This window comes from Botryllus schlosseri, chromosome 2 (assembly GCF_051294905.1).
Source record: "Botryllus schlosseri isolate E-star chromosome 2, Bs_hap1, whole genome shotgun sequence".
In the NCBI taxonomy this organism is placed as follows: Eukaryota; Metazoa; Chordata; class Ascidiacea; order Stolidobranchia; family Styelidae; genus Botryllus; species Botryllus schlosseri.
This window is the reverse complement of record NC_137237.1, coordinates 4511091-4532657: the sequence shown is the minus strand read 5'-3', so window position 1 is coordinate 4532657 and position 21567 is coordinate 4511091. Positions and strand designations below refer to the sequence as shown.

At 39.2% G+C, this 21567-nt stretch overlaps 3 protein-coding genes across 4 annotated transcripts in view; 2 read left to right on the top strand and 1 right to left on the bottom strand.

Moving 5' to 3' along the window:
* LOC145433094 (sodium/glucose cotransporter 1-like) overlaps window positions 1-21567 on the top strand; it is a 98599-nt gene that overhangs the window by 65268 nt on the left and 11764 nt on the right. The gene's annotated exons all lie outside the window — the stretch shown is intronic.
* Window positions 55-4609, top strand: LOC145433098 (uncharacterized protein C7orf57 homolog). Its single transcript, XM_080310030.1, has 8 exons — window positions 55-344; window positions 410-500; window positions 1855-1940; window positions 2012-2168; window positions 2628-2680; window positions 3818-3945; window positions 4010-4154; window positions 4215-4609. The coding sequence occupies exons 1-8, from the start codon at window positions 190-192 to the stop codon at window positions 4267-4269; spliced, it is 870 nt and encodes a 289-aa protein (XP_080166156.1). The 5' UTR covers window positions 55-189; the 3' UTR covers window positions 4270-4609.
* LOC145433092 (uncharacterized) lies at window positions 4532-20438 on the bottom strand. Of its 2 annotated transcripts, XM_080310020.1 has the most exons (27): window positions 20103-20438; window positions 19823-19945; window positions 19595-19743; window positions 19001-19159; window positions 18751-18928; window positions 17303-17485; window positions 16061-16194; window positions 15914-15994; window positions 15576-15735; window positions 15354-15513; window positions 14393-14628; window positions 14195-14331; window positions 13208-13301; window positions 12973-13143; window positions 12795-12901; window positions 12622-12728; window positions 12032-12169; window positions 11617-11757; window positions 10434-10609; window positions 9986-10127; window positions 8904-8953; window positions 8741-8838; window positions 7841-7962; window positions 7524-7780; window positions 5503-5684; window positions 5305-5447; window positions 4532-4868 (listed from the first exon to the last, which is right to left on the bottom strand). In XM_080310020.1, the coding sequence occupies exons 1-27, from the start codon at window positions 20296-20298 to the stop codon at window positions 4622-4624; spliced, it is 4071 nt and encodes a 1356-aa protein (XP_080166146.1). In that variant the 5' UTR covers window positions 20299-20438; the 3' UTR covers window positions 4532-4621. The 2 variants fall into 2 exon arrangements, with proteins under 2 accessions (XP_080166146.1, XP_080166147.1); XM_080310021.1 differs by lacking the exon at window positions 20103-20438 and having other exon boundaries at window positions 19001-19164.

The following is a 21567-nucleotide window of genomic DNA, read 5'->3' as shown; positions in this document are numbered from 1 at the left end:
TTAAATATAATAATAATTATATCAACTCGATACTGCCACCTATATATAAAGCTGTCGCCAAGGCAACCAACCTGTTGCTTTATTTTCATTGCAGCAATTCTCCTGTTACTGTGCCTCTTATCGCACTGTCGTGGATAAAGGTCTGTTCGAGCTCACTTGGTCACATTGCATCATCTGAAACTAATAAAGATGAACGCGAACACTGGCCAGATGTGGTTCTACCACGCTCCGTCCAAGCGAGTCGATAAACCACAACAGTTGGTTCCACCAGCATCACAGGTCCCAGGCTTAGCGGCGTTGGATCCTCTCGACGAAGAAGCATGGAGAAGGGAGATAGGTGTTAGGCAAGTCGTTAAAGCCACCTACCATCTTGACACACGTTATTATTAAATCAATTGACGTATTACAGGCCGAATAAACGCCCGAAAGAATCAGATTCAAAGTACATCAGACTAGCTAAGCAGGGAGGAAGGAAAAATCTGCTAGTATTCAATTACGAGGTAAGACGAAATGAGTTTAGTAATTCATGGTAAAATGCGAACTTGACGAACTGTTACTGTAGTTTTGCTGGTACTGGGCAAAAGATGTGGAGTGTTCAAATATGTACTTTTTATGTTACTACATATAAAGAATATAATGCAAGTTATACATCAGATTGAAGACAATTTCGTCTTTTTTCGACCATGCCTATTTCAATGCACTTTGTGGCAATACTTCGGGTTGATCAAAACTTCACACAGATATGTCGTGTCCACTAATTTGTATGACATGTTTCGTACCGTATGCTGAGATATGACGAATCGAGGCTTCAACAGTTGAGAATACTAACGAAACTGTAACTTTTGTTGATTAATTAACTCTTACTGGTATGGAGCACATAATTTCAGTGCTCCAGAGTATCATTTTTTTGCTACTCGACTCAGATTAGGGTACTCGAAATCAATGTGCCTTACTAAGATGTGGTCCTAGACCAGTTGCAATGTTTGACACATCTCTCATATCAACACTATCTGAATTTTATGCCTACGACATCATATTTGCTGATACGATTGTTGATATACAGCGTTCTTTTTAAGTCTCTACTCTGATACTTCCCCTGACGAATGCCAGTAAATTCGGCACTCAGCGAATTTTGTATTAATAGTATTACCAACTATTAATGTGAATTAATTACATAATAATATTATTGCATGCGTAGATCACGCAGTCACTGCGTGATTAGCAGTGTTGGGATGGCTCGAGTCATGACTTGACTTGAGTAAGACTCGAGTCACCTTTTTCGTATGACTTGACTTGACTCGAGTCACTTTGCTAAAATGACTTGACTTGGCGTATCAGAAATGGGGATTGACTCGTGACTCGGAGCAAAATTAACCCTTCCCTAATCCCCTTCTAACCGTAATATCCATCAACCCCAACTCTAATCTTGGGATACTGCAACAGTAGAGGGACTTGGCGGCATTCCTGTAGTAAACCCTACCCCAACATGGACCCTAATCCACCTCCAACCCTAATGTCCCCCATAACCACCCACGGCACGTAAAACTTCCCTATCTGAAAATAATAATTCGTAATAAATGCATTTATAATGCAAAATAGATCAAGGGCCGAATTTACAGAGACCGAATTGGCCGAGGGCCTAATGTACTGGTTACCCCCGTGACGAGTTTGAGCCGGAAATATTCGAGTTCATCTCAACATGAATATTTTATTCAATTCTATATTGAAGTTCTGAACCTACAAGAGTCTCTGTGAATAAGTCATTCAATAATATCAATAATTTCTTATGAAGTATTTGCTGAAATATCGCATGTTCCCCTGCTAACAAACGTATAAAAATGATGCGCGCTGCAGAAAAAGGAATCAAGCGGCCCGAAGAGTTATCCGAGAGTGGACTGGTTCGATCATCAGACATGCGATCCAGAAAAGGATGAAAAAATGTAAATATATAACACAATACAGTAGGGTTGCGGCCCATGCAAAATTGGTAATCCTATATTGATTTCTTCAGTTTGTCTCAGTCATCCTGGCAGCCGCCAGAATATATGGTACACGAGTACGAACCATCCGAGACGCCTGAGAATGTCCCCAGAGGAAAGAAACGGATTCCGTTTTACACAGACCATAAATCCGTCTGGACGAGAGACCAGGAAGAGTCCAAGGAAAAGGTTTGTGTTTTTTATAGGGTTGTAATAACTTGAGTCGCAATTTTACATGACTCGACTTCAAGTGAGTACTTTACTTAAAAATTGAAAATAATTCAATTCGAGTCATTGCGTGTAACTCTACCAAGTCATATGACTCGAGACATTCAATATGACATAAAAATCAGATATCTATTGGACTCTATTATTGATGAGTATTACCGTGCTAAACATAGGCTACAAAACTGCAGCAAGACATTTGCCTGAATCGTAAACTGCACAATATCAATCATGCAGTTCACAGTAGCGCCGAGTCAATTCTTCAACTAGCTGTAAATTCAACGCGTGGCTTATCATGGTATAAAAACGCTTGTGTAGTTCATTGCTCCAATAAAAATTGGAAACACTTGATCTGATGGTAAATATTCAGCCGTAAAATATTGCTGTGAATGCACCTTTTCACATCATTATTTTATTTGACAGAAAACCATGAGACGGCGACGAAAGAATGACAAACTTCCAGAAATATCACAGAGGTAAACGCAGTTACATATACATGCTGAAACTTCCTGCATGGTACAAATCGTACGATTGTCAGACTTGCTAATAGTTGGTATAGCTGACTTATTGATGCATTTTTCTGACTCGACTCCAGAAACACTTTTATTGAATTCTCTTGTTGGTTGACTAAAAGAAAGGTCAACATTCTGGCTCAACTCCCGAAAGACCCGCCGGAACGTTACTTCAGTACTCATTTCCTATATCTCAGTTGAATTTTAACATACCGGTACCTTTAACCAAAATTTCCAAAAAGAGGATATTTGGGCGTCCTCCGAGGACAATTTCAAAAATGTCAAAAAAGAGGACATTTGGGCGTCCTACGAGGACACTTTTAAAAATACGGACAAATCCTCTTAAAAGAGGAGGTATTGTGACCCTAGCGAAATAGAGATTATCATCGAAAAAGGACTATGGTAACGGGCACTAGGTCAAGGCCAGTTTCAGAGACCACATTGTGTCTTATCGCATTGCACATAGTGTGTGTCTTGATCCGATGAATATATAATCTGACGATTATTGATTATTATTACTATTGATTCATATTGACATGCCAAATAACACTCTAATTTCATTGCTCTTCCTCTTGTTCATGTTATCTTCCATTACTTCCAATTCAGTGTACAATTGTACATGTCTCTTATATATATATACACATTCTACTTCTAGGCCAAGGCCGGTGTTTGGTTGAAAGACTACTTCAAGTTGTTTTCACTCTTTTATCTCAATCTTACGGTGTTTTGAGGTACCGTAATGCAGTTATTAATAAACTAAACTTGACGTGACGGCGTAAATATATTCACCACCCGGGCTGGAAAAAATCAAGTCCCAGAGGTGATTCTATTCTGTTTAAAGTATTAGTATTCAAATACTGATCATTATGACACCACAACAGTATGAATATGTACCTTTTATGCGACCACTAAGATATAATGCCAGTCCGGCGTCACATAAAGATTGTTTCATATTTTTTCGACTTTACCTATTTCATTGCGCTTTGTGACAGTGCTGTGAGTATTGATCACGACTTCACAGGTATATACTATATAACTAGCGAGCGTGTAAACCGAGCTGAACCTTATTTAACCAAAATCAACCAAATTACCATCGTTCAGAGCGCCAAAATCTGACCCTGTCGCGATGTCAAAGTTGATTGGTGGCGGGTACGGAAACGAATGGCACCATAAACAATCAGGCCGAGGACCAGTTCAAACAAAATTGAGCGAGGTTCGAAGAGACAAGGGTAGGTGTTTGTAATTTTGGGAAACTTCTAGAATTTGATCACAATAAATATATCAATTCCGCAGGTTATCTCAACATGACAGAATATCAACAAAGCATCTGCAAAAAGGCTATCCCGCCGAAAAAACTTAAACCCATCACGCTCAATCACAGTCAGCGATTGCAGCGACAATCTAACGGAGCTAATAAAGAACTATTCAAACTCAAAAAGTAAGTGCAACTGCAATTGCAGTACTCAATCATTGTACTAATTCGTACCACTCTTTGCAGATTTAATAAAGTCGAGTCAAAATTAAGCACTGCTGGAAAGGCGGTGGCCACTTGAGTCGCTCGCAGCCCGTTTCTTGCTATTTTTCCGGCCAATTATTTCTGCTCTTTCTCCACTATGTCAAATTGTAGCTTGCAAAGCTTGCGTGGGACATTTTTCGACGGATTTGCGCTCAACAGCTGTTCAAGCTCGCTCTCGAGATCAGGACTTTCCGGTTATCACAAAATTACGGTCGTTTCTAATGTTAAGCGACTCGCGCTGTGTTAAAAGCATTCGGCTGCTGGAACAACAAGTCTTCCCCTGCTATGTTACATCGTGATGGTGTTATGCAGAATGTATTGTATTTTCAATCACTTTGTTATATTGATACAATAAATTTTACAACATGCATGTACAATATACATCTCTTTCAAGAGCTTACAAAACAAACTCTGCAGAGACCGTAGCCTCTCAGTTTTGATTTTGAGTCGCGATTCAAGCCCACAAGTACAGTGTAACCGGAATCCGACGTCACAGCGTCATTTTGACGCTTCAAATCTAGGGCAAATTCTTTCGAATTCGATTTCAACTTCCAATAGTTGTTGGATAGCAAGATTTCTAGTGTGGAGTTTGGTGATATTCCCTCTTCAGACAAAACTGGTGCTGTCCCATTGAAGCTAATGGAATAAAAATTACTGTAAGATGAAGAAAACATTATGTTTCTAGCATCTCGGGGTCAAGGTGTGTTATTTCCCAGAACGCTAAAATCTATAGGCCTACTTGGTGTGGTTACGTGGCATGATCACTATAGTAAAGGGGAAATCAATATTATTTCTCATTTTATAATATATTCATATTGAAATAAATCTGAATATTTGCGGCTGACGCTGGTCAGGGAGACTGATCAGCAACTAGTAGAGAATTGGAAGGAACATATATCAAATATTTGGGTTTATTGCAATATGAATATATTATTCAATTGTATGTTGAAATTCTGTACATTCAAGAAGCTCTTCAAATAATTATTTATGTTAGCATAGCGTGGTGATTGGAAAATATGTTCAGTGCGGTATGTTCACATCTCTTCACTTGCAACACTTATGATCAACTTACCCCTTGAAAATAACGCTCCATCCAACAAATTCGATTGAAAAAGCATCAGTATCTTTGGTGTCTGAATTGTCCAATTGCTTGTTCAGGAGCAATGAGAAATATTTACCAGACACAGACCCACCGATTCGCAGTATCATTGAGATCTTAACACGCCAAAAATTAATGAAATCATTGGACAAAATAGCGTTTGATTCTTACGTTTCTTTTTTCCGTTACATTTACGGAGATGACTGCGGCCGCGTTGCAGGAGGGTGTACCGGTCCATTTTGAGTCTGCAGTTGCATCAGTGCTGACAGTAGTAAAGAAACGTGATCTTTTCGGTATCTGTTCCAGCTCGAGGTCAATTGCAGTTTCACATTCTTCCAAATAGCATTTATCGTCTGAAATTCATGTACATGTCACACAGTTAGCAACAAGATTAATTTTTCCGCTTTACAATGACAGTAATTTTCCATCTTGAAGAAGATAAAATAGTGATGTAACCAGATTGCAGTTAAATGATGTAAGTATTGAGTTAATTGCAGGTTGTGTGTATATAACAGTAAATAATGATAACTAGGAATAAAAAAGATTGTATGAAATCATGTTTCACATAATGCATCAAATCACTGATGGAATAATGACAATGTTATAAAAACGTGTATGATAAATATAGGTATTAAAGCAGAAATATATATATCGATAGACCATACGATATTTGAATAAATGAATACACTTTGTAACAAGTAGTGGAGGAATGAAGAGTGTACATGTACAGTAGGGCTGTTCAAAAATAACCTTTTTTCCTTAAGCGGAGTTATTCCAGTTTTTCGATGAAAATTCTTGGATTATCCCCCGATCAAGGATAATCCCAGAATTATCAAAGAAAAACTGGAATAACTCCGCTTCTACGGCTTGGAATTGAGTAAAATTTGTTTTGCATAGTCTTTGAAGACAGCCCAACAATTTCATGGGGTTGGCAGAAAAATTTGAAAAAAAAATTGTTTGCGTTTCTGGGCAAATTCAAAATTTACCGCGAATATTGGTTGGAATGAATTCAAATTTGGTGTGCGTCGTTTTTTAAGGCAACCTAATGATTTAATCAAGTAGCCCGCAAGATTAAGGAAAAAAAGTCATTTTTGAACAGCCCTAATGTACAGTGTACAGTGGGAGTGGCCAACTCGTTGTAATTTGGTGATTTTCGTAATTTGTTATATTATAAAAAATAAATTTATTTTGAACTTGCAAGGCCAACCAAAAAGTTGATTAGCCTGACCGCAAAATTTGGGATGTTAACGACTAAAATAAAATTCCCGACGCATTGGCGTAGCCAGAGTCAACCACAAATTTTGTGGATCTTTGTACGTCACACCATAAAGTCGAATTTTTCGCCACAGATTTATTTAACTTGGGAAATTTTTCTTCGCGCCTTGCGCGATTGAATAACGCTTGATTTCTTGCTTTTAACATTGGTAGCAAATTCTGAAAATTAAAATTACGCCCGATTTACAAAATTGAGCGAACTATATTCGCAATTATGAGAGAACGTGTCGTCTAACATGCGACTTCACTGGTGCGCTCACAGAAAGATCATCGGCGATGAAATGGTGGCACTGACTGATACACGCATGTTGGCCGAAACTTTCTACGTTGATATGTCCGGTAGCCTAATAGTCCTGTCCTTGCGAACTGAACCCAGTGGTTTACAGAGGCGACCCAAAAATATATGCAAGTACCAATATTATTGACCGAATTCATTCATTAACTTTGAAAAATATTCGCGCTTCGCCCTGCTAGGACATAAAATGTTTTCATGAAATAAATGTTATCATGTCCGGTAGTCTAATAGTCCTGTCCTTGCGAACTGAACCCAGTGGTTTACAGAGGCGACCCAAAAATATATGCAAGTACTAATATTATTGACCGAATTCATTCATTAACTTTGAAAAATATTCGCGCTTCGCCCTGCTAGGACATAAAAAGTTTTCATGAAATAAATGTTATCAACATTGATGCGTAGAAAGATCAGTCTCATTTTCACTGTTGCCTAATCCGGCTTGCTACTATTGGACTACTAAAAATGGTCATCAACATTCAAGTGGCCCGTCCACTGGTTCGAAAATTCCATGCGGCCCTTTGGCCGAAAAGGTTGGCCACCCCTGGTGTACAATGAACACAATCAGAAAAAAACTTGCTGTTACATTTTCTGAGAAATAAATCACATGAAATCAAATGCTTACCTCCCGACTTATGCCACGACAAAGAGCCATTGCGCTTCTCGCATGTTATTTTTCCTGGAGATCGTTTTTCTGGAATGTATCCGCTCTTGCACAAAAGCCCGCATTCCGTTCCGGCTTCATGCCCACCGGTGCAGGTATATTCTCCGTTTTGAATCGCCGGAATATCTTCGTGTCGGCAATGCATGGAATTGGTGACATTCCCCTTTTTCAAGCACTGTGTCGGTCCACTTGACCACGATCCATCAGGCAGACATTTCCTTAAAATCATTCAATAATTAAACAATATGGTGCAAATCAACGATCAGTACAGTTCAAACCTTGTGGATTTGCGTTGGGATGAGTAACTCTCATGACATAGCAGCGTGCATATGGATCCTACATGATAACCATCGGAACATTTGATTACGTGAGCTGCGCTTTGAAGGTTTTTCGCAGAGTCCTGCATTGAAAGGAACTGAATTTTAGCGAAAGACTGTTCCAGTGTTCAAGTCACATATGGATTAAATATAATCCACTGTTTATTCTCAATGGTTATGACATGAATAATGAATTTTGTGGTTCAATGCAGGGTTGTAATGACTCGACTTGACTCGAGTCATTTTCTTGAATACGGAATATGACTTGATTAGACTTCAGGCAATTTATGCATCGACTAGACTTCTACTCGAGTCATCGAGCATTACACAATCAAGTCATATGACTCGAGACTCGGATGGCCATTTCATTCCAACTTCGAAGAATAGTAAAGTTAATACTATATTAGTATTTCGTCTATCAGTACTGGTACAGATCCAAAAACTGTTAAGAGAAAGCAAAATTACTATATTAAGAATGTGAGGCATTCGATACCACCCAAGCAGATCTGTAAAAAATGGGTCGAACATGACTTGAACCCGAAACTGAGCATAATGACTCGAACTCCGACTCGAATCTCAACACTATGACTCAGGCCTTGACCCTGTGTACCCCAACTTGGACTCGGTGGTGAATTGGAAATTACTCGATTTGACTCGAGTCACAACTATAATACAAATTATAATAACTAAATGAATTGATAGCAAGATATCACTTTATTCTAGTGATCAACCAAGACCTAAAATTGGAAAAAGAAATACCTAGTACCTAGTTCATGACATTAGTTCTGACATTAGATTGGTATATCTTAGAAAACACAGTTTACAGATATTTTAGTTACTATATTCAACTCTACACCGTACCAGTACATATGGTAAGTCTGAGGAAGACCTGAGCCTTTGTAGGGTAGCACAGCTTCTTGCGTCACACTGCCATGAATTGCTCATCTTGCGACATCTCCCTGTATCACAATAGTAATTTTGTGTGGTTTCATTTATTACCCATTTCACACAGTGCGGTGCTTACTTTTTTTGATGCCACAGTTTAAACCCATGTAATCAGGCTGGCAGCTGCATCTATAAAATATAAGTACACCAACTATTTGCATTAATACATCAAATACTACTATAGCAGGGGTTACCAAAACTTTTTATGGTCGCAACCCCAAATTTTATTTGAAAATGTTTCGCAACCCCACCTCTGGTGTGCTGATTACTAAAAACTGGTCAGTACCTTCACTCAATCCTACTCACAGTCTATGTGGGAAGGCAGTTATGAAATTATCAACTCGTCCACCTCCGTCTTTGGATTGAGAAACTCAATCAATACTATAGCAACGTATTTAGTTCATTTAGAACGATTTTTATCTATATCCAATTAGAGTAGTCAAGAAGTGCTACCGTGAAATTCTGCATCACACAAAATACAGATAACAAACTATAACTTAATTCGGTGTGTGTGCCCTGTCCTGTGTATCCATTATACTGTTCCCGTCCTATTGGTTTCTATGCTCTCAACACTTTGATATTCATACTTATGAGACAGCCAGACAGGCTTATCGTAGGCCCCGGGGAGCGCTTTAAAATGACGCTTCAACTGATCTGATACCTTGTTTGCCGGGTTCACATAGCGGTCGTTTTTACTTCTATTTAGAAAAATGAACTAAAATATTGAGAAATGAACCGCTGATAGCATCTGCGTAATTGACATTCTCGTAATGGTCATTGGTATTTAATTTTTGTCTCCGCGACCCCAGAGAATAGGCAAACAACCCCTAGTTTGGGAACCCCTGTACTATAGGGTCGAAAATACTAAAGCATAAATTTGTCAAATAATCTGATGAACAGGTGGCAATAAACTGACAGACAGTAATACAATCAAGGCTGCAATATTACACAAACAAACAGGTGATTGATTAATTAGGAGATGGTGGAAATTCGCCTATACAAAATTCAGATATGCAAATTTACAAATCTCTTTACCCATGGCAATTTAAGTATTACCGGTATTATCCTGAATAGATCTCCAACATATGTACAGGCCTACGCCTCTTGAAGCCCCCTCATACAACAAAATCGAGAGTACATCCCAAATCAATATCCTTTCACCTGTAACCATTGAGTTGGTTCTCTCTGCAAATCCCATGAACACAAGGATTTGAAGCACACACATTGATTTTGATATTGCAAAATTTGCCGGTAAAACCTGGATGGCAGATGCATTCATAAGTTCCGTTACCATCCACACATCCTGCGGGAAAAACAAACAGATCTATAACTAAGCCAAACTGGCTTACCTTGTCATCACCACAATTGATATAAATCTCAAGATGCTAACCGAACCTTATCTTTGTTATTTCAAAAACAAAGTGATAAGCATACTGTCACGATTTGTATATCCACACAGGTTCGGAATATGAAAGCTTACAGGCTCAGCTTACAAATTTTCAATGTCTTATTACACATTTGAATACTGTCTCTCCAATTTATGGATCTGGTGACAACCATGACTTCATACTGACCAGCAATATCAAAATATCACAATAAGTTTACTTACGACCAGCATTGCACTTAGAAAATTCGCATTCATCAATATTAATGGAACAGTCACTTCCGGTAAAACCTTCCTGGCACATGCATGAGTATGATCCAATACCATTTTTGCATTGTCCTCCATTTTGACAAGACTTGGGATTCTCACAGTAGTCAATCAAGTGCTGACATAAATTGCCTCTAAATACATTTATACTATCATTGTTGGGGTCAGCGCCTCCCAGCAGTGTTCGGGAGGCTCGAGTCGGAGTCAACTTTTTCAAATGACTTGACTTGACTCGAGTCACTTTGCAAAAATTATTCGTCTCGACTCAGCTTCTCAAAAATGTGGATTGACTCATGACTCGCAGCAAAATCTTACGAGTCAATTTCAAGTCATTAAGTAAAAGCTGTCAACTAAGTTGCTGTATCTGTACGTACATGATCTCGACACGATGATATGATCTTGGTGAGCGACCAGTCATTCATCAATAGCGTGGACTCATTTTACTCAGACTCCATCGCTGAGTCGCAAATATATTGACTGCCAACACAGTGATTAGAGCTTACTTTGTCATATACTAGAAGTGTCTTCTTGCTCAGTGCTAGTCATAACGTACTTCCTGTATAATTTAAATCGGATTGATATATTAGTTTATACAACTTATTTTAATCATCAACAATTGGTATTGTTGAAGGTTTAAAATGTATTGTATGAAAGTGTAGGTGGATTGTGTAATGTGTATTGCATCATATCAATTTGTTTCAACTTTCTTAAGTTTCCTATTTTTTCATCTGTTTGGCGTTACCGACGGGGCCTAGTATATGATAGTCATACAACGCCCCGTTGTACACTGTAATTAACTCGATATTCGTTACTCGATTCACCAATAATAGTAAATCCATCTGCACTTCAATCAACTTCACTCCACTTGACATGTGACTTGACTCGAGTCAACTCCGTACATCGAGCGACTTGACTTAACTCAAAATGTGCAATGACTCGAATTGACTTGTCACTCAAAGATAGTGACTTGATCCCAATACTGCCGCCCAGTATGATCTCTAAACGGTATCAGAAAAACATCATTCCACGCACAAAATATTTCAGCATGGAATACAATTCTCATTTTAATGTACTGTAGTGTCACAGTGATGTCACTTGCTACATTTTACACATGAAGTAGTTCAAACAAATTTTTTAAAACCTGTATCCCTTCTCGCACTTGCAGCTGAAAGATCCTCTAAAATTGATACACCTTCCTTGTGCACATGGATTTTCAATGCATTCATTAACATCCTGATGACATTCAGAACCAATCCAACCATTTTTGCAAACGCAATCGTAACTGAAATAGACAATGACAGCGCCGGTAATGACATCTCATAGCTGAAAATCTGTCAATTTATATCATTGTGTACTAGCATTATGTAGCATGGTCTTGCGAACCCTACTGATTACTCATGTGACTGACCGATTGAGTGTAAAGTAAGGAAATATACACAATGGTGCAATTAGAACCAGTATATTTGAAAATTTATTTATGGTATTTTCAGGATTGAATTGAGATGTAACATTCCACTATCTTAGTAACATTTTGTTCCAAATTAGGAATAACTTACCCATTCAGTTTATCGACGCATTTCTGGGTGTTCGCACGGTTGCACCTGATGATTCCTTTGCAATCATCGACGTCAGTCTGACAATTTCTTCCTGTGTATCCAGACTGACAATCACATTTGTAGGATGCCAAGCCGTCTCTAAAAAAAGTAGCAAGCGCTGTAGCCACTATGTGATTTGCTATGTACTATCAAGTAAAAGATTGTTGGAGTCATAATCGCCATGACTACAATTGGAGTGACAAGTCAAGATAAACGAACTGCAACAAACCGTACAGCACAACACTTATTTGTTTGTCACTAAAATGATTTCGAATAAACACGTGTGAAAGGAAAGGAAGTAGTTTATTTTTGTCACCTAAATTAGGGTTACCATATTTTGAGAGCCTAACAAGAGGACACTTTTTACAAGTTATAAAAACAGGCGAAAAAATGTCATTTTCCCGACTCAACTTCCGGAATACCCGTTGCAGTTGCCAACCTACGTATCCCTACTTAAATGGAGAGCTCCACTTTTGAATGTGTCACCCAAGGCAATTGTAACTCGCTGGAGATACAAAACATTAGAAGCGTGGTCAATAATATAACCTCACCGACATCTCGCACCATTCTGACATGGATTTGATTCACATTCGTTAATCTGCCGTTCGCAATTAGTCCCACTGTATCCTGGTAGACACCTGCATTGGTATCCATCGATCTGTAGCAAATTGGAAAACGTAAATCCATCTCAATCCAAAATTTCAAGCTGTTAGCATCGGTTTACCTCATCTGAACATACAGCTTTATTTTTACATGGATTAGAAAAACACTCGTTGATATTTTCTTCACATAGACTTCCTCTAAAACCCTTGTCACAGATGCACTGGAACGCTGGACAACACAACAAATAACGCCATTTTTAAACTATTACAGTAATAGCAACGTAACAGGTAATCTCTCACTTTCAATACCATCCCTACACCACCCATTATTGCAATCCACTCCTTGGCAGTGATCAATATCTATTTCACAAAGTTCACCGGTAAAACCTGGGCTGCAGTGACAAAGGAATCGTCCATGAGCCTTCGTACATCTTCCATTGATACAGGATGAATCTCTACATCCGAGAGTTTCTGTGATGGCAATCACGAAGATAGCTTGAGTCCCACAATGACAATATGTTTACATGTAAGGTACTTGAGCATGTTATCGGTGGTGAGCTCCATTTCGGGTCACTATTTCTCACTCTTTCGCACGAGCTCGAGCAAGATATTATAGTGCCTGCCGTTCTCTTGAATACAAAATTAGGTGATCACAATTGCACAGATAAAAATAATGCAATCCAATTCTAAAATTCTACTGGCCACAGTGTTGTAATGACTCCAGTCATTTTATTATTAACGCATAATGACTTGACTCAACTTTATGTATAGAGTCGACTCGTAGGCCTACTCGAGTCATTGCGCATGATTCAACCAAGTCGTATGACTCAAGACTCATACAGACAAGACTGGCATTTCATTGTAATTTCGAAGAATAGTTAAGTTACCACATTTTCAATATTTGGTCTATCCGTGCTGGTATTTGAAAAATATGGCCAGAAACTGTTAAGAGAGAGGAAATTTACTATATAATGTATAGAATATGGGGCATTTGATATCACCCGAGCAGAGTTGAAAAAGTGAGTTGAACTCGAAACTGAACACAATGACCTGAACTCGACCCTCTGTTCTTAGACTTGGACTCGGACTTGACTCGGTGGTAAATTGAAAATGATTAGTAAGACTTGTGACTCAGAATCTTATGACTTAGTTACAACCCTGTTTGTACCTAATTCAAATATGAGTAATTGCGGAAGCAGGAGGCATTTCAAAAATTGAAGCGCTCTAGGAAATAGCAGAATACCTATTCAGTAGGTCTATTCAGAAAAAAGTAAAATCAATATGCTAACGTCGAACTGTGACGCTTATTTTCAACATTGAATATTTGAACAGCTTCTTGGAGGTACAGAGCAATAGTTTACCGCAATATCAGATCACAGCTCGAAAAATTCCTGTTATCCGAACTGGAAGTTTTCCTCACATATGACATACAGTTCTATCATAACAAAATGTAATAAGGTAAGATGGACAGTCCTTTTCAAAATGCAATATCTCAGAAGAGGTCAATCACGTCATACGATACCTCACAATGTGAGTCGTCTTCAGGAGTGGCTATTTCATATCCAGGTTTACAACGAAGGAGACAAATTCGATTGATGTCCGGCTTGTTACAAGTTAGAACCACTCCTTCAGTGAGTTTCAATGGATCGCAGTCCTTCTCTGGTGAAAGATTGTGAGAATAAATTATTATCGGAGGGAATGGGACAAATGAAATTCTTACCAACACATTTCCAATTTTTTCGATACCATACTCCACCATAGGTACAAAGAGCGCTGGACTTGCCAGGATTCTGATACCCAGCAGGACAAGGCATCTGGCAAACCGTACCTGGCGATTTATACCTTTCATTCACTCCATTATCATTGCTGCAAGTGATATTAGATTCAAGCTTTTGGACATCGCATGAGACTGTAGACATCCGTTTTGCAACATTACAAAAGCTTTCTACCAATGTTCTGAAAGGAAATACACATTATATTATTGAAAAATTCATATTATCATTCATATTCATATATCTATAGATTTCGCAACCATAGAATCTGATTTTAAGGGCAGACTTATAGGATCACTCACATAGCTAGGGTTATAAACCGCATTACCCCCTTTACTGTGAACGGGTAGCCTTGTGCAGTTTTGGGATCACAATTCACTACCTTCGAGTCGCAAGTTGCTTGCAAATTTTGACTCCAGCCAAGACAAGTCTTTTCAAAATTTGTCAAGTCATACAAATTTTCAAAGTGACTCGAGTCAAGTCAAGTAATCCCTAATTATCTAATTTTGGGTCAATTCCGTGACCTGACATTTCAAGACTACAAGAAGATATGAGCTCTAAAAGTTGTATGATTCAAAACTGAAGACATATTTTTGGAGAGAGAGAGAGAGAGATCAGATTTATTTTCGCCGGCACCATCGAGATGCTTTGACGATGGAGATCCGATACGACCTTTAAGTAAGGTCATCTAGTCTGCACTCTGCACCACCGTATTTTTCTCCTCCGCGCTATCGATGGATGCTGAGCGCCTAGCTGGATAGCCGCGGATACCAGTTTTATAGTCTTTGGTCTGACCCGTCCGGGGATTGAACCCACGACCTACCGATCGAGAAGCTGGACGCATAACCATTACACTATCTCGCACTGGATTCATTAGATTCATCTCATGTTTTATCAGTGAGTTATTACCTGACCAACGATACATTGAGAAGGCTCTCATAGTCCGAAAAAATGGTACTCAAGCCAGGCAAAATAGGTTGCGAAGATATAGTTTCCATATCACTAATATTCGCACGCCTCACACCAATGCTGTAGACATGGGAAATCATTCTCAATTCCCTAGAAGGACCTGAAAAACAAGTGACATATAGTTCTACATTCGAAACAATGTTGAAGATAATCTTGTGTCACCTGTGGTATCATCTTGAGATTTTCCATCAGTTATAAGCAATGTGATATGTGGATATTTTCTTCTGCGACCTCTACGCGCGGAAAACTGATTCTTCACTGCATAACGCAGAGCATTACCAGTTCGAGTGCCTTTTCCACAATACCTCATTGTTGTTATCGCCTGCATGCAATTGCAATATTATTATATTGCGGGAATAATTACCACAATGTTGATATTAAATGTGGGATTTGATAAAATGTGTTCAGAATTAAATATTAGTAAACAATGGCTTAACACATCGATACAGTGTCTTGCCATTTTTAAAAGAGTATGCAATAACAGGTATTGCAAGTTTTACTTGCAAAAGAGACGCTTCAGTTTGATGTGAATTGTAATTGAATTCATCATGAACGAAAGTATAGTATCTCATCAGTGCAACCTGCAAATAACACAAAGTAAGAACATATATAATGCACTTCTCAAACTGTCACTTTATTGCGTTTACCATTGCGAAATCATTTCCAACATGCATTGCATCTATTAGTGCAGCTAGAAATTTTTTGACAGTGAAGAAACCTCGACATTTTACACTGGATGAAGAGTCAAGAATGATCAGCAAGTCAAATTTGTCCTGGCACACTGCAAAGAGAAAAGTTGGAACATTGTCTGAGCCTTCATTTGGTTACAGACAGATATCTTTCAATAATATCTTCCGAATTGACATCACTCAGACTATCACATAAATAATAGGGTCTTTACTCGCTTTCAAGCATAAATGGTAATGGCTTACCAGGGTTGTAACCAATGTTCCCTCTAATTTTTGACCAGTCTGCGCACACTCACCAACTCACTGCGCAGACCCGTGGACAACAGTGCGTAGCGACTAAAAATAGGTCATCATTTCGGATTTTTTGTGCGCAACTTAGATTTTCTGTGCGCGGAGACCGTCTCAGCACTGCGCATTTGCGCACGTGCGCAGCTTAGAGGGAACATTGGTTGTAACCAAGTCACAAAGTTTTGAGTCAAAAGTCAATATTACTTTTATAGTTTGGACTGGAGTCAAGTCGAGTCATTTTTAACTCACCACCAAATCAATTTCGAGTCCAAGTCAGGCAGCAAAGGGTCCAAATTATGGTATTCACTCTTCATGGTCGAGTTCAAAGTCAGGTTCAAGACATTGTTTTAAAACTCTTGGGTGTTAATAAGGTCTCGCCTTCATAATATACTCATGTTTCTCACTTTTGACACGTTTACTCAATCAGATAGAAGACAGTTTCTGGGCCTGTCTTTCAAGTATCGATCTTGATACACGGGTCTTGTATCAAGTTATATAGAATGTCTTGAGTCATATGACTTGGTCGACTCGGGTACAAGTCCGGTCAATACACAAATTGACTCAAGTCAAGTCGAGTCATTTAAAATGTGATTCGAGTCAACGAAAAACTGTGACTCGAGTCATTACAACTCTGTTTACTATATTAGAAATTGTTACTATACCAACTAATGTGGTTGAAATTTGGATTATTACATATGCATAATTTCGCCTGTGCATTAGGCTTTAACAAAGTGTCACCAGATTTGAGATCTTGAAAACTACGACCATCATACTTTGATGCATAATTTCGCCTGTGCATTAGGCTTTAACAAAATGTCACCAGATTTGAGATCTTGAAAACTACGACCATCATACTTTGATGCATAATTAACAGCACCCTAAACCGAATTCATGTTCAAGTTCAACCATCACCTCCACAAGTCCCCAAGTTTTGATTCCACTCAAAAGCCCCATTTCGTTGATGACAAGATGTATTCTGTGATCCAAGAACCGAAAATCCGTCATAGCCGCATTTCGCGGAGCATTGAGATCCAATAGCATTTGCTTCGGAGCATTCCACGAAGCCATGAGTGGAGGGTGAGATTGGTGGGCAGACTGTCAATATAATGGAGGAGTTTATCTCCTTTGTAGCTTTCCAGCTGATCGACAATGAGACAACCATCTATTTCGATACGATATTGTAAGTGACTATTACATGTCAAAACATCTCATGCTGGGAATAAATTCTAATTGGTCCATTGCCAGAGGCGGTCAGTAACGAATTACTTCCACATTTTAGGATTAGGCTGCTTGAGTATGTTTTGCCTACTTGTAATACCCATTCAAGTGGTTATGTTTAAGACTTCTTCCACTACTGCCAGATTTCAGTTTTTAGACAAAACTAGCCCCATAATACTTACATCTTACTGATAGAAAATCGTTACTTCTGCTTGAATAGAAATTTCTGACGTAACTTCTACTTCTACTTGAGTACTACTTTGACCACCTCTGACCATTCAGTATTTGTTTATTAATAATTGTATCGTTTTAAAACTTTTCGAAAAGACTTGGAGTAGGCCTGTCTTTGAAATCAGACACCCATCATTGCATGGCTATTGGTTCTATACCTAAATATGTGTTTGGCGTGTCATATTGGTGTTTGTCGACCGCAATGATCATTCACACCAGGTAGGGTTACCATATTTTGAGATCCGAAAAAAGGATATTTTTCAAAAAATATGAACGCTCCAGAACCGGAAAAGAAACTTTTCGACAGATAGTACTCTGTTGACTAAATCAAAAGAGGTCATCACTTTGACTCGACTCCCGTTTTACCCGATTTTTTTACGAAACTCTGACGTTCGCTGCGTCGGGTCGAGTTTTTGATCGCATCAAATACATTTTCTAGATAAAGAAGACAGATCCCACAAAAAGGGACATTTATGCGTAATCCGTGGACATATACACTTTCAATTTATTGAAAAAAAGACGACAAGTCCTCTTAAAAGAGGACGGACGGTAACCCTACATCAGGTCGATATTCCCTATTTTGATTCCGTAGCTGCCGACTTCTAGCCAGGACCATTTCTAGGCTATTTAAGACACCGCTTATGCGGATGAGACGGGGAGAAGGAGCCTAGATAAACCTTCAACACTTAGGTAGAAATTCTGGCGTCGACCTCGGTCCGACTCGAACCCACAACCTATTGGTGCTGCAGCAGTGGATTATACCGCTACTATATCTCGCCACTGGTATGCCATATAAATTACTACCCCTGCGTAACTTGAGCAAAATCTACGGCATTACTTGTGTGAGTATCACATTTTGGTGCATTAATCACTTCTGCCTATCCGCCACTAAATAACATGCCTAACCTTACCCCGCCGTACGTAAAGATATCGTATCTCGTTCAATAGACTTTCGGTTATCAAGTCCAACTCGTCGGTATCCCACAAATAATAAATACGTCTGCTGTCCGTCAGGTTTCCAGTCGCGATGTCTTGTAATTCGGCGAAGTCGACGTCAGTAGATATACCAATTGCAAAAACGCTTATACCCTATAAAGAGGAGTAGGATTAGGCAAGAATGCGTACGATAATACTTATACCATAATATAATTAGTATCTCACCATGGATCTTGCGTTGTTTGCTGACTCAAGCACGTTGTCGTGAGAGTTACTGCTTGTAATAACAATCATCACTTTCGTCGCTACGTGATAACTACGAGATGCAGGGAAGTCCTCTTGAACGGTTTTGTTGATGGCATATCCAGTGAAAGTTGTGTGACCCTGTTCTACAAAACCTTTAGCGTATAGTCGATAAAAGTAGGGATAGTTGAAGCCAAATGAATACTACCTAACCTCTCATCGTATGATTATTCATTAATGATCTATATGCACCTTGTGATAGGATGCCCATTGCCCATACTCACAGAACTTACTTGTTTGGGAGTTAGGACTGTCGGAGTTGTGCATAAATCTCTGTACCATCGAGGATTTGAGTGAGGTAGGCTGCTTGAACGACGGAGATGAGAATGAGCCACTAGGTTATCGAGTCATTATACCAATTGGGGCGTTAAGGTCAGAACAGAAACGCGGCGTGATTTTTGCTACGAAAGGATAGTAACCTGGTCGTACACTGCATTACCCTAAAGGCCGACTCCATTCAATAAATCAGGTGTGTCTCAAGTGTGTGTTAGAGACCAAAAGACTATCTTGACTCACGATTATACGTGTTTCCTCGAATATTTCTCCCAGGCATGTGAAATTCTTACACGAGCCCAGCTCAATTTCCGTTCTCATTTCGTCCTGATTTGACAGCGTTTTCCACCGATACCAATGCGAATACTGAACTAGTCCAACTTGAAGTTTGCCTATACCGAACAGCAATGTCGCAAAAAGTTATCTTCTCAATACCTATCTCGGGCTAATCAAAGCGATCGAACAGCAAACCTGTTGATATGTCAAAATTTCGTACGAAATCTAGAAGCCACTGTAGCACTCTTCTAAATTTCCCTTCGCTCATTGATGATGAACCGTCGACTACAAACATTATATCCACGAGCTGATCAGCCTCTGGGAAGAAAATGTAAAATATTAGCTTAGCTGGGTACGGATGATACATCGTTATTATGCGTTAAAACGCGTTACCTTTAAGCTTTCGCGTTTAGTACTGTCAAAAGCATACAATCTCATATAATTAATTAATTATATAATGTGTATTCACTCACACCGTCTTTCTTTTCTAGCCACTTCGGCTCTGTCCATGCTTTCGCGCCCGGATAAGGACTCTCCTCTGTGTTGATTTTGTGAAGGTTTAGCTGCTCGCAATCTTCCGAAATATCACACCTCGACTTCTGGCAGCTCACTGTCACTGTCAATGCTAGAAGCACACCCGCCGCGTTTGAAATGATAGCCGACCGATTCATTGTCAATTCTTAGCTGAAGTCGACGCTGGTGACGGTCCGTGTTTTTGTGAAAACTCAGCTCAGATGGCCATAGATTGTTCGTGACTATCATAGTAGCAAGAGTTACCTTGCCGTTGGCGATAGGAAATCGAAAATCCGTGACAGTTATTATCGAGAAACATTGCAAATAAGAAAAGAAATGGTTTTCGATGAAACAGTCAACAGATTTAAAATTCGTTTATATATTAGGTCTACATGCATGCAACCGCACCTATAGCTCATCTGCCAAGTTAGTAATGCCGCGTTAGGTTAGCCAACTTAGCTTACCTTACCTACCATCAAGTCTACCGGCCCTTGCCATCTGATTTCGAGCTACGGTCTCACCAGCTGGTCACATGCGTCAGTGTGATTAGTTGGTACAGGAACAACTCCAATCGAAGAAAATATGTAGGTCTATGAACTGAACAGTGAACACGCCTTTAAATTGAGCACGTTAACAGGGTCAGATGTCGCAAATTCCGTTCCGATTACATCCGAAAAAGCGCAAATGGTAATTCATTCGAAATATTGCATATACATAAATACGAATTACGCATTGGTGTATAGCCACGCGGGGGGAAAGAGGTACAAAAATCCTCAATTGTTGTGTTGAGCATTGCTACGTCACATTACACTATTAATAAACAGTGTGTCTTTAACATCAGTTCTTTATTACCAACTTTTTGCCACCTTCAAAATACAGTATAATTCCAGCTGCGTACCTGTGTACGTGTACTCTAAATTGAAGTGGAAGCTTGTCCCATATGGCAACTGGGTCACCTATAGTTCCTGACTATAACAATATTACCACAAAGATATTATTCAAGGACCAAGACCAACGAAATTGAGGCGAAAATATCGGTATTTTCTGTGTTTCCACCTGTAAACACCTAGCCGAGGCATACATATTCTTTCCCAGTTTATCGGTTATCAGCTTTACTTTGATCTATTTAGTCCCAAAGCCGCCCAATGAGCAACGATTTAATTACTCGGTAAAATGAGTGAGCACATAGGGCCCAGTGGTTCTCAACCGGTGTGTTGCGGCACAATATAGTGGGCCGATTGCATTGCTAGGGGGGGGGGGGGTGTGCCGCGAGAAAGGGCCTAGATAATCTTCCGACACTTAGGAAGGGATTCTGGTGTTGACCTGCGACCCATTTGTGTTGCAGTTGAATTATATTTAAATGAACCCTAATATTTTCGGCTGACACTAATCACGGGTAATCGTCAGCAGCAGGTGGAGAATGGGAA